A 14285-nucleotide genomic window follows, 5' to 3' on the forward strand; every position below is an offset into this window, starting at 1 on the left:
TAACAATGCCTTGGTTTAATGTTCTGGCCAGAGGCTCCCCCATCTTTTCCCTTTTTCCTCTTCATATCCTGATCTTCTGCTATCTTGATTGGCTGGCCAGGATGACATAAGGAGTTCATTTAGTAGTGGCACACACAAGACAAGGTGAATATCCTGCCAACAGACTGTTCTTATGGCTTACTACTTTCTTATGGTTCATGGGTATGTCATCAAGTCAAATCCTTTATAGCAGGGGACCCCAACCCCCGGTCCGCGGCCCACTAGTGGGCCACAGCCATCTGACAGCTGGGCCGCGAGAGCATGGAGACCAGCGGGCCCCAACCTGTGGTCCATGGACTCAGCTTGGAGGGGCCCACCGGCCAGAGCTGCGGAGCGTATGCCCCATATGGATCAGAGCCTCAGGGCGGTGGGCGGGTTGTGTCTTTGGAGTGGGTGGGTTCTGGCATCATGACGTCACTCTGGGGGAAGTTTCTTTCCCTTTGAGTGACACACAGATCCTCGTTCATATGCGGTCCGGAGCTCGTGAGTTTAGTGGTTCGCAGGTCGGAAGAGGTTAGGGACCACTGCTTTATAGCACCTCAGCTACATTTTTACCTTGAACCCCACTTCCCAGACTGAAAACCTTCAAATCTACACTATGGGGCTACCTCTTTAATGACTAGAATGCAACATCTAACTTTTATCTTCTGGAAATTAGGGGACTGCATGAGCCAATCAAACAGAAATAATTTTTTGCCCTAGCACGTAATACAAGCCTTCTATATTATGCCTGCAGGGGACACACCTCACACAAGCCAAAAAAGCCTCATATGTAGGTTACCGTTAAATAAAAAAAACAATTTATTTTACAGTTTTGCCGTACCTTTTACTCTAAAGAGGTTATTATGCTTGTATAAATTTTTGAGGAGGGTAGATAAAGATTTGTGTATGGTACAGTGAGGGGGGCATTGTTTTCTGCATTATTGCAAAAATTAATATCTTTGTTTATATTTAGCTAAAATTCTCAAACATATTGTACAATTATTATGTATGTATAGGGATTTGCCCACCATTATCATATGGTGATGGGTTTGTTCAAATACAGATTTGGAGCCTCTCAGGGTATTTTCAAATGTCTATTTACTTACCTAGCTAGCAGGCCTAGCATTACTAATGCAAAAACTGGTTGTAGCCCATATAAAGATCCAGATATCCTGACCCACTGGGTTGTTACACCTGTACCCATTGGGCACAATCCAGGATAGATCTATCTCTGGGCAATTACCTTTTCCTCATATGGCCAGTCACAGTATAATTTAACTGATCATTCTCCACTTGAGATCAAATCCTGAGTCAGTAATTTGTCAGGAGGCACTCTATGGAAGCTGGGTCCAGTTTTGTTTATAGTGTGGGTTCTGCACCCACTAGGTTTCTATGGGATCCCCTTAAGGTCTCCTTTGTAGTTAGGAGTTCCTCTAGTCACTTGGTTATAAAGCTAAAGAAATATAGGAAAGAACGGTTATTTACTGAATCCTAATTTCTTCTGTCAGTTTAGTTTGCAGCATAAGACCTTCTTGAAGATACCTCCCATATTACCTTGAGAGATAAAATGTTTTCTATTAACCACCTGGGCGTTACACTGATGTCTAGATTTCTGTACCAAAAGCGGTACACTGTTTTTCATGAAATTTTTTTTTAAAATTGTAGACCTGTAACTTACAGAAATATGTCCGAACAAGGTTCTAGTAGATATCAAGTATTTTTTTTTAGAGATCGACGCTGGAACAGAACAGATGATCACAGCGTGGACCAGGTAAGTTAATGTATTTAACCACCCGACAAAAGTTCGAGTTTAGCGATTTTTGCAATTTTTTTTACCCCGAACCAAGGTCGGGTTTAACGGTCGGGTGGTTAAACAACACTATTTAGGAGGGTGAATGTACCACAATTAACAAAATACTTAAAATAGAAGCCCTCCATAAAAACCCCTTAAGGAATAATTACAGGTTTATTACAGGTCTGTGGAGATTTTAGTTTGGGCCCAGCAGTGCATATGAACAGTCACATAATCATGCATTGTTTTTAAGTGATTACTGAAAAGTCATCTCTGGTATAGCAACTTTCAAAGCAACCTGTGGATTTCACCCATAGAGCTATGATAGGTATGGCCAGACCCATGAAGTTGTTCTATTTGTGGTCTATGTCCCACTTGTTAGGAACATTGATGTTCTTCTACATCTCTATTAAGACAGGATACAGAAGCAGAAGTTGTCCAAAGTCTTAATATTGGCTCTATTTGGCCCTTATCCAGTCAGGAGGAGATTCTTTGTGTGGGAAATAATTAAAAATGATTGGTTGGAGCAGCACTACATGATGTAGTGTTAATTATTGTGTGTCAAATGCCCCTTTTTGATTTTAGGACCATGCAATTACTGTATTTAACTGGCAGTTCCAGTACAGAACTGACAGAAAATGACCATAGAAAATCAATATTTGGGATGATCTTCTGAAATAAAACACTTACACTATAATCATTTCAGTCTTTTATTATATTTAGTGTTTTCTTTGTACCAGACTGAATAGTCGAATTCTGTTTTTGCCTTAGCTAGGGTCACGGCTGAGGAGTAGAATGTTCTTGGGCAGGATAGGTGTGGGCCACCAGGACTGGTTAAAGCTTCTGTTTGTGACAGGGAGCCAGGTGGAAAACCTCATTGTGTTTTAGGCTTGTTTTTCTTCTATATTGGGCTAGGAAATGAACCTGCCTTTATGGGCCCACAGAGGGAAAACTTTCCCTTTCTATTCCAACACTTAGCGTCTCTGCCGGTTTCAATAACTATTTTTATCAACCTGTTTTAAGAAGGAAGCCCTGGGCCTGACATGTGGTTGTGGGCAGAGGGACAGGAGGAAGGTGACCAATGAAAACACATGTCCTTAAGAAAAAGGAGTGTTTGCATTGGAGCTGACTGGGAATCAGTGACAGCGGGATCTTTGGCATGGCTGAACATAAGCAGCTCAGTGTCTAGTGTACAGCTAACTTAAGGATGAAAGAAGCCGAATGTCTGTGGCCGAGGAAGTTTGGTTATTTTAGTTAAGAAAAGCAAAGTCTGGCAGTGCTTAGAGGAAGGAGCACAGATGCTGGGCTCACTGATGCCTAACTAGGATGTTAATGGGAGAACTTATCCAATGCTCCTTGTGTGCGCTCTGCGACTCGTCAATCCCTGGTTTGTGTGCTGCACTGAGTTCCTCTGTGTTTCCTATTTGCTGTATACCTTCCTGCTGCGTGTGTGCTGGGAATCTTCTGTGCATGCAGCCAATGCCTTGCTGACCAGTGCATCTATGAGCAGTGTGAATCTATGAGAAGTCTGATGTACTGTGCTGTGCTTGTTACCAAGTCACAGGTCTTACTGGTCAATGGACACGATTTATGGAAACTGAGTAGGATGTGAATTTTTTCACCAATCAATGACAGTCCAAGAATATTTTTCCCAGTATCAAATGAAGAATTGAAAGTTGAACAAGATTGGCTGCTTATGGCCAGTGATCCTTTGCTGCAGTTTTTTTTAAATTAGTGTGTGCAGTAAATCTTTCTTGCATATACGTATCCAAAACTTTTGAACTAAGGGCTTGGTGTATATACATGATTATATTTATCTTCATTGCTGTTGTATCCCTGTTCAAATTTTTTTTTATCCTATCCAATTGTTATTGTAACAGGAAGCCTTTTGGGGAAAATTTTGCAACAAGCCCACACACAGCAAAAACAAATTAGGTTGTAAAAATCCTATTTTATTCAAAATAAATAAAATCGGCTTGATTTTATGTTTTATTGTGTCAAGGTTGACAAATAAAACCAGGAAGACTCTAAAAAACCTTAAAAAGTCATGGCTTTTTTTAATTGAGTCTAATTTTGAAAATTTCAGTCACATAATTAAAAATAGCATCCCTAAGCTCCTGTTAAAGCTTTGTAAATTGAACATGTTGGCTTCTATTATAAAAACTAGTCCAAAGACGTACTAATGTCCGTAGACACCATATTGGACTATCAGTCATTACTATTAGCAATGTGGATATGGCTTGATGAGATTAGTGTGGAGGAACTTGTCCAACATCAGTACCTTCTCTCCCCAGTCCATGCCACACAGAGGCTCCCATGTTGTCTTGCCACTGCCTTGACCTTTGACAAGACATAAGGTGATTCTCAGTGGAACCTCAGTAAACTGTTCTGTTTATGTCTATTTTCTTGTTTGGTTAAAAATCATTACCTGACTTCACACATTTTATTTTGGCTAAATGGGTGCGAATTCCTACAAACCTATTCCAAAATTCTAAGCCAAGTCTTTGCAAAGGAAGGTAACTCCATATTCGGGGTCGTTTAGCAAGTTGATAAAGGTGATTACAAGGCCTGACTTTCTTAACTTCTGGGCTGAGTCTCAGAAACTGCTATAATCTTGTGCGGTGATAGTGACTAAAGCTGCGTACACACTTGCAATTTTTGTCGTTGGAAAGGATCTTTCACGATCCTTTCCAACGACAAGGGGCTGCAAGATGCATGAACGATGCTGTACATACAGCACCGTTCATGCTCTATGGAGAGGGGAGGGGGGAGAGCGATGGAGCGGCACCCTGCTGCGCGCTCTCCCCTTCCCTTTCATTACGATCGGCTGTCGTCCATCGTCCGTGGATCCGGCAGGTCGGTCGTCCGGACGATGGACGACACCGACTGTACACACGGAAGATTTTCGCCCGATAATTGGCCGATGCCGATTATCGGGCGATAAAAATCTGCCGTGTGTACGTAGCTTTAGTTGCCAATAAAGATGTTCTCATGAAGGTAATAATGGCATTTTTATAATGTTTTGGGCATGACCTTTAATAACATGGCTGAGAAGTTCACTATTAATGAATCTGACATAATTTGGTAGGAAAATATCTGTGTTCTGTGTTGTAAAAATTTAAAGTTTAAAAAAACCAGCACTGCAGCATGTCTACTTAGTGCTTGTCAATGTTCTGCAAGTCACCAGTTTTTTTAAATTTTGCCTGTGTGCTCATTCTGTTTTAAATTACACTTTACACCTCGTTTAAAGAGTCAAAACTGTCTGTATATCAAACAAGATTGACTACATTTTCAAACCATTGGGAGGTTTTCATCTTCTCCGTGTGCGAGAGTTCAGATTAAATTTTCGTAGTAAGCAAAGTTACTGTAATCTGTTACTGTTCCTAGATCACATGTACATTTCCCATGTCCTGTGAGTCAGTTTTAATTTATGGTCTTCATTATGCAAGAGCTGGAACTTACAGTCTGTTAAGTCCCAGCATAGTCTTCTCAATGCTAGTTGTGAATTGTAAGCAGTCCAATAAATACATATCTGGTAACTGTGCAAATCCCAAATAATTAACAAGTGGGGCACATCCAGGGATGGAATCAATGAAAGTGATTGTTTGCAAAACTAGAAAATATCCCTTAAAATTTCAGCATGGTGTGTGTGTGTCTACATGTATTTGTACAGATATATTTTATCTCATTATGTTCACATAATTTGTCCTGCAGGCTGTTTTTTTTTTTACTGTTTATGAAATCAAGGCATCAATCTGCCAAAAAGATATATTTGACAATATAATAAGTGCTAACCAATTAGCTGCTTGGGAAGACAGATTTCCTCCATCTCTCATAGAGAAACAGAGGCCCCTACATCTTAGTTCTTCCTGACATTCAATATCTAATAGAGAATAAAGCACACAGAGTAAGATCCTATGGAAAAAAGTGTAAAGAAGGTAAATTTCAAGACTGGATAACTTGGCTAGCCAGCATTTACCCATAATTAAGATTTCTTGTTAGTAAAACTCTACCCCAACTTGTTTTTTAATTTAAATGTAAGAACTTGTAAGAGCTTTTTATGACTTTCCATGTTTTGTTAAAGTGGAACTAAACCCTGCATACTCACCTGTCTCTGTTTCATCGCGGGGCTCCGCCATCATCCATCTTTACTAATTCCTTGCCATTTTGTTGGCCAGGCTGGTATTATATAACTCACATTTAGAAGTTCTTTCACTCCCGGCAAGCTCAGGGGAAGCTGAAACTGCCAGGTATCCTTTCCCTTCCTGCAATAATGATCTGTCAAACATTTTTAAAATTGGAAATTTAGTTATACTTTAGGAAGATTGCTCCGCAATTTCTATTCTTGTATCTGTGGCTATCGGGACGTAAAGAAAGGAGAAAATAAAGGATATATATTTTAGAACATCAATTGACAAGATTATTTCTAGAAAGGAGAAGGAATAAAATCTTCTCCACTTTATTTCCTATCACAGCTATAGTGGTTTTTAGAACAGAAAGCAAGAGTAAATGTCTCCACTGGGGACACAAAATAGCTGAAACCTTGCTGTGTCCCATTTAGGATTGGAAGCTGATGCAAAGTTGTATGTGACAAATAAATAGTGTCTGTAAGAGGGGGGTACAGAAATAAAATGACATGTAAGTACTGATACAGGTAACACCAGTGTGATGGAAAGAGAAGATCATGAAGGGTCATCTCAGCCTGTCCAAAGCCATTTGGCATACATAGTTATGCATAACAACATTTCTTCCACTCATGTTATACAGATGTAGAGAAGGAAAGGTGTTCCTAAAGAGAAAAAGCACTGATATTGAAATTTCAGGATGTTTTGTGTGTGCAGTCGTAGGAAAAATAGGTACACCTTCTTTCAAGTCTGAGGTTTTGTTTATCAGCACATAGTAAAAATAATATCTGGTCCATATCATGAATGGAAATAAAGATTTTTTCATATTTTCTGTCCCTTGCCTAGAAACAGCCGTTTTTTGGGCTTAACGCTGGGTTACTTGCATAAAAGGCGGCATCCTACTGTCTGCTTTTGGGGATCTTTCTGGAGAGGCAACAGAGATCTCTTTCTGAGCACAGGAGGAAAAATGCTCTTGCCTGCATTGTTAGACCAATATGGGTTTCTTAAAGAGGAATTTAACTCAAAAGTGCAAAAAAAAAAAAATACAATTACCCTCAAACCCGCATGGCAGTCTGATCGCTCCAGGGGTGTCCTGCATGAGATGCTTGGGCATATGCAGATGGAGTGCCCTAGAGCCTCCCGGGATGTCTGATGTAGGTATCCTGGGAGGCTTTGCGCTCCCATTCATTCTCGATCGCCTAGGTGATCGAGAATTAGGAGGCAGTGCTGCACCCTTTTTTTGCAACAAAACAAAAATAAAAAACAACAAAATTTTTACCTTATATAAAAGGGTTGTCTACCCTTTTATGTAAAGAGAAAATTCTGAGTTTAGGTACGCGTTAAGGTTGTAGGGGTCTCTCGGGTTATGTGCCATTGTGGAGACTAATGGAGTAAGTATTGTCCCAGACATTTTGTAAATTACTTTATACATAGATTTTTCACAGTATTTTTTTACCAATATCTATCAATCGCACAATTAATACAATCACTTTTCCATCAGGCCATGCTTGTGCTATTAGTAAAACCTCTTTTGTTGCATGCATTCACAATGTGTCATTCTGATACAAGGAAAACTATTACCTAAAACTGATAACTGCCTCATGTAAATCGGTAGGATTCACCTGGTCTATATTTGTTTCAAACCTATGTCTACCGTAACGGAACACATACTCACAATCGCCAAGTAAAACATTTGTTGGCTTCAGCGGGATATAAATATCAGGAATGTTGGCCACAAATGTCAGCGAATGTTCAGTGGATTTGCCCATGGCTTATTAATAGGAGTATACTGGATATTTTACTTACAAATAAACAGCTCAAGTCGTATAACTGAATAAGTAACCTATTTTTGAAGATACAGTTTTCAGTGTATAGCAGTGCGATCCCCTAACAGATCTATCTGAGAGTATGTCATGTGATAGCATTTGGGTGGGTGATATATTCTTGGTATTATCTCACTGTAGGGTCTAGTAGAAACTTTTCAGGCAGCAACATAAAGCATGTCAAGAAAAAAAAACAGTAAATATTCAATACATTCACATTCCGCTGTGCTTTTCCCCTTTAAAGAACCTTGTTCTCAATCCATCCTACTGTCTTATTTTACATAGTCATTTATTGGCATATGAGAAGTAGAGGACAGAGAAAACATCTGAATTTTTGACTAGAACAACAGTTTTTGGATCCTATAAAAAAAAAAAAATATGAAAAGGTGCTCAAAAGAATTTTAACACAAAAATGAAAGGAAGGAATAGAAGTTCATTGTCATACACATTTACTAGCATGTTTCTTACTAAAGACAGTGAAGAATTGCATTTTGAGTACAATCCTCATTTAACATGACAATATAATATTAGCTGAGTTTTCCAGTAACACTGTTGAGCAAGAGAGAGCAGCCACATTATCCTAGTTATCCGGTTTATTCTGAGCGTCCACCAAGTTGCTGAGTTCTTCCACCCAAATTTCTGAAGTCTTAGCTCAGAGGGTTTGTTGTTATTGTGCTACCATTTAACATTAAGGAGACCCTGTCACTGAGGGAAAAAATGGAGAAAACCTCTGCAAGTATAAAGTTCAGGGACATACTGTGTACGTAAAGTGACCCTCCAAACCACCTTGCCAGGGGCAAATGCTGGCATGTTTTGGGTAGTTTCAGAGCTTACTGCTAAACACTGCACATGCACAGCTCAGCATTGGTTAGCAGAGAAGCTTGGGAGTTACATCATCCCAGCATGGCCAAGATTGTCTTCGGGAAGTGAAGAAGAAAGAAGATGGAGGCACCTTGAGATGGAACAGGGATAGGTGAGTAATTTTAAGTTTTTTTCTGCTTTAAATTAGTGTATATTTGAATGTATCAGCATGTCTTAGTTCCTTTACAAAAAATAAGGGCTTTATTCCTCATTTCAGGATTATTTCTTACTTCTTGTATCATACTTGTATCATTATTCACTTACAAGTATAATACTGCTAAAATTTTGAAATTACCCCCCCCCCCCCAGTCTTTTAAGTGGCATGTATAAATATTTCCACATAAGTTTTCTATCCATCTCAAGCTCCTGTCTCTTTTTCCTATCAGGCTTCATAACACATAATATTGTAAATTCCTTTCTCCAGCCTGGTTAAAAGCACCTTTTCACTCATTGCCAATAAACCAGTAGAACATTTCTTCTTGAAAGATGAATTTAGAAGTGGCTGAAATGTTTCATTTCATGATATTCTATTATCCCTCCTCCCCAGTGCAAACATCTGGAAAAGGAGCTTCATCGGCTGAGAGAAAGCAAACAGATCTGTACGGATATTGTAACAACGCAGAGGACCTTTGATCCAGCTTCCAAGGTGAAAACTTCTTATACTGCTGCCCAGTCAGACTCTTATAACTTCTTTTTCTCTCTTCTATGTCTAATTATTTTCTACCGTGTGTCATCTGAGAAACTTATGAGTTGTTGTTATGTCACTGACACTCTGCACATCACACTGTTGGGTTAAGTTTGGCCACCATCAAGCAGGGATCCCTTTCATCTCCAAAGTCCTTCGTCTACTGAATTTGTGCAATGTTGTTGGATTCATAGCACCTGAATAAGTATAGTGCTTATTCATGCAGGCTGTACCACAGACCTATTTTTCATGTAATCTGACTGCCTAAAGCTTTACTATGAATTTTATGCAGGTCACTAATAAAATAGATGTAGTCACAATGTGATAACGGTATGACTAGCTCACCTTATCTATATGTATATATATGTAGGCACCCTGAGGGAATCCGTTCATGAGACACAAGGCTGTCACAAGGCTGACGTTTTGTTAGGTTTGTTTCCATTACCATGTGTCAAGAGTACACAATATAAAATAAACATTCTAGAGAGATAAGAAGGGGAAAGTTTAAAAATACAGAAAATCATCCAGCAAATTCACTGAATTTGAAATTCATATAAAGTGTACCTAACCAAAAAATGAAAATAGAATAAATTGCAGCTTACCAGCCCTTAGATGTGCTTGTTTCATTAGTTTATTTCTTGTTTTTATCAAATTGATCTGGCCAAAAATTACTTCCTGTGTTGGAGTGGCTGTGCTCACTTTATTTGTGGAGAAGCAGTGTAGCCACCCCACATGAACATCAGCATTTTCAACCAGTTTAGAGAGATTTATTAAATGGACTGGTATATTGGACTTTATATAGGTGACTAAAAACTTAAAGCCTTACACTCTTTAAACAGGTAAAGCAATAGTGTTTTTGTAAATAAGGGTTTTACCTTTTACAGCTAAAAGCTGACAATTTTGAGGCAGCTCTGTCAGTATTAAATGTTTTGGTAAATTTAAAAATGTCATTCACATGTTGGCTTAAATCTGCCCTTTGTATGATGCATATTGTTATAACGCATACTGACAGTAAATCTCCCATTGTGAGGTTCATTTTGTTCCTTTTTTGTGCCACAAACGTTTAACGTGCTAAGTTGACATTTTTAATGTTGAAATCCAGGCTAAACAATAATTTCAAAGAGACAAGAGTATCCTTACTTGAGTATTGGGGTCTACTTATAAAATAAATAGTCCCCTTGGTTCTCTTTTATTTCTTTTAGTGATTTAGACAATAAAACAATTCCTGAATTATGCCTCAGCAGTTCACTATTATACGGACCATTCACTCATGAGCTTTCTCATTTTGTAGGTGACTTTTAGTTTTCTAGAGGAAACCTATAATTGTAGGACCTAGATCTCACTCTAAAGTTAGGTGATCTTACACAATCGACACCTGATATCAGGACTGAGGTCCCCATTTTTATCCAACTCTTGTTATGGTAACAAGCAGGATTGATGTAATTTTCTCTGATCTTTAGTCCCAGTATTATCTATAATGGGGACAGAATGTGATGGTGAAAGTTAGCAATAACAACCTGACAAAAGTAAATCCGTTTATTAAAAGAAAAAAGTTTGGCTCACTCATCCTCCTAAAGTAGATCTTCATAGTTCAGTGTCTGTGAATTTAAAGTTAAGTTTGAGTTTTAAATTACCTCAAATGCAATATATTAGGAAACAGTACTGGTATTTATATGCAGATTTTGACTTTTTTGTTAAAAGTCAGCGGCTAAACCCTCATCCTGATCTGTAGTAACTCCTCCTGTCCATTATTATATGCAGAGAGCAGTAACAGGAAGGACATGAGTGGCTTTGTGTGGCCTGTATTAGGCAATATGTCTTAGCTTTTTTATTCTGGGTAAAAGGCAAGGTGGCAGCTCCCATCAGGAGAGTAATTAGGTCTCTAGGGACAGACTAGATCAATTTTTGTTAACTTGCAATGCACTGGTGAGGTGTTTATAAGCTGAGTAGTTCTTTTTTGGCAGTGGTTTTTGTAAACTTTGGCAAAGGCATTGGTCTCTTTAAAAACAGTTAAACACATATTTGTATGCTCAGACGTGACAACTATGTGCAATGATTCTGAATCAAGTACATATCAATGATTAGAGCATTCAAAGCCAAGCTGCTACTTCCAAGATGAAAAGGTCAGATGGAAGTAGAATGCCCTGGTCCTGTAATATGACATCTGCCCTGCATCAGACATCAAGCTGTGTTTTCAGTTTTTGTGTTATCAGAGTTAACCTCTGTCTCTTATCATTTTCCATAAATATAGTGGCAGCCTCCTCATTATTAAATTATAACACTCAGATTCATTCAAAGCATGCAAAAGACAACCTTACTAACAATTATCACAAATGGTAATATAAAAGTTGCAAAGGTAATTGTAGAAATAATGGCAATTTTAATAAAATAAATAATCATGATCAAAATATTGACAATCATATTAAAAAGAATATTTATAACAAATGAAAAAAGAGGTGAGATACCTAATTCAAATATAATTCAGAAAGACTTCTGGTACCAACAATAAATGTGTCTTCATTATAAAAAAAATGTATTTTATATGTGAAAATTGTTAGCATTCAATATAAATTAAAATATTTCAGTACAAAAACATTATTTATCTGGTTTTGTCACAGGTCGCTCCAAAACTCCAGCCTAACCTTCACTCTTGCAAAGTTATACAGGTTCCCTTCCTATACTGAAACTGTTTATTCTGATGTAACTGCATGCTGTGAACTTCTCAAAGTGTCTTCTTAGAGGATGCTGCAAATCAGATGGAGCCAGCCTCATTTCCTTGCTGAAAGTCCATCAATATTTAGCCCTTACCTCCCCAGCTTTATGGTCCCTGGACCATCTTTCTATAATAAAGTCATAAAGTAATAAAGGCATCACTTGTGGGTGTTGCTTTGGGCAATCTAAATGCTAATACATTTGCCTAGGACTGCCCATCCCTTTATACCGACATACATCCATCAAGGTTTTTCTTATATTTGTTTAACTCCTCTCCACTCTAAGATCCAGTCCACGGTTCGTGATGACTCCAAAATAGAGAGGGAATCTTCCCTAGTGAGAACACAGGCAACGTTAATTTTACTGGAAGTTTCACCCTAAAGCCACATACACACCTGCAATTATTGTCGTTGGAAAGGATCTTTCACAATCCTTTCCAACGACAAAAGACTGAAAGATGCATGAACGAGTGCTGTACATACATGCACTCCATGCTTTATGGAGAGGGGAGGGGGAGAACGACGGAGCGGCACCCTGCCTTTCTCTTGCATTACGATCGTTCGTAGTCCATCGTCCGTGGATCCGCCAGGACGATTGTTCGGACGATGGACGACGGGCGCTGTACACACGCCAGATTCTCATCTGATATCCGCCCTGAGCTGATTATTGGGCGAGAACCATTGGACGTGTGTACGTAGCTTTACACCTAAATTGCATGTAAGCTCCAAATCTTTTTTTTTTCCAGTATGTATGGCTTTAGATGTCACAGTGTAAAGTTTTCTTAGGCAACAACTGGGGGCTTTCAGTGCTTTTTTCCTGCTTCCAATCAACAGTCAGTGAAGGGTGACCAAGTCATGGTCACCCTAAGAATGACCCTCCCACTCTTCAGTCCAGAAGAGATACTAGGTGCGACTTAACATGTCACATGACCATGGATTTAGTTGGGTATTTGAGCCATTTAGATTTATTTTTCCTAAATTTCTACAATAATTAGCAAGGTGGTGAGGGCCTTATATTTAGGGGGGATAAGAATTCCAGCCCAAAATGAATATTTAAATAAATCTGTATGTCAACAAAAAGTTTGCAGTATGCTAATTTCTCAATCACTGCACTTATTATCTGGCCTCCGTAAGTACTATCCATATAGAAGAAAAGCACAACTTGTAGTAAACATCTCATATATCAGTAATATAATCCTGGTAATAAATTAAAAAGAAAGGTTTGGCACCTGGCTCTGCACATTACTCTTTGCTCCTCTAGGTGGAAGAAATGCATTTAGGACTTTTTTTTCTGTGAACAGTTTACCCAATTTACTAGTTTAAGAGGTTGTTGCAGCTTTAATTCTCTGTTTATTGGTGCCGTGCTATTAGCCATCAGTGAAAATATTGGCTATCTATTAAGAAGAAACCACCAGGCACCACTTTAAATATTTTATATTTCAGTACATTTGCAAATGAGGGCTTAGTGTCCAAAGCAAGTAGTAAAAAAAAAAATGCTCCCGGCACATACAAAGTTTTATTATACATTAATATTTCTCCTAAAATATGGGGTGGCAGGAGGGAAAGCTATGGAGGGAGCCAAACACTGAGAAGAGCTGGCAGAGACAGTGTGGGTTAGGGAATTTATTAGTGAGAGGTACCAGTGTTTGGCTTGAGAAAGAGCAGTGTTGAGACAGAACAGGAGGAATTTACAGGAAAGTTAGTGTTAGTGTGCCACTTCCTGCATGGAAATTGAGACGAGGAAGCGTAAAGCAAAAGAAAGCATGTTTGTGAGTTTAAGCATGGTAGGAGGTTAGAAGTGTTAGCATGATAGAATCACAGGGGAGGAAGGGTCTGCACACAGATTCGAAGATGACTGAGTGGTCCAAAATGAGTACCTGGACCAACGTTTAAATGCTGTAATGTTTGTTCAATCCAGATTTTGTCAATGAGGTTTTATTTTTTTTCCTAAGTGCTTAAATTTTGAATGTTACCCAAACAGTATTACATGCTTTTTTTAACCTAAAACATATAAATAAATATTTTTGTTGTGTGGGAAAAGGGATATATAAAGTAGCGTGATAAGGTGCATCTATAGGGAAAGAACAGGTTCACTTTGGAATAAAAACATTTCCAGACTTCTTACCCAATCTAAACTGAACTAACCCAGATGCCTACTTACATCTTTTTAAAAGTGGAGATCTTCCCTAGATTTACAACCTTGACGTATGGGGCCTTATACCACCAGTATGGTAAGGGCCTTTTCAAATTTATGGGATGTTCCATAGG

General features: G+C 38.6%; 1 protein-coding gene across 4 annotated transcripts in view; it reads left to right on the plus strand.

The window, feature by feature from the left end:
• The window catches only part of MIPOL1 (mirror-image polydactyly 1), a 213822-nt gene that overhangs the window by 130758 nt on the left and 68779 nt on the right, over window positions 1-14285 (plus strand). For all 4 annotated transcript variants that reach the window (XM_072427689.1, XM_072427692.1, XM_072427691.1 and 1 more), the window contains one exon: window positions 9169-9267. In XM_072427689.1, the coding sequence (XP_072283790.1) occupies window positions 9169-9267 (99 nt within the window). The remainder of the gene's footprint in view (window positions 1-9168; window positions 9268-14285) is intronic.

Source organism: Pyxicephalus adspersus, chromosome 12, assembly GCF_032062135.1.
Source record: "Pyxicephalus adspersus chromosome 12, UCB_Pads_2.0, whole genome shotgun sequence".
Lineage (NCBI taxonomy): Eukaryota > Metazoa > Chordata > Amphibia > Anura > Pyxicephalidae > Pyxicephalus > Pyxicephalus adspersus.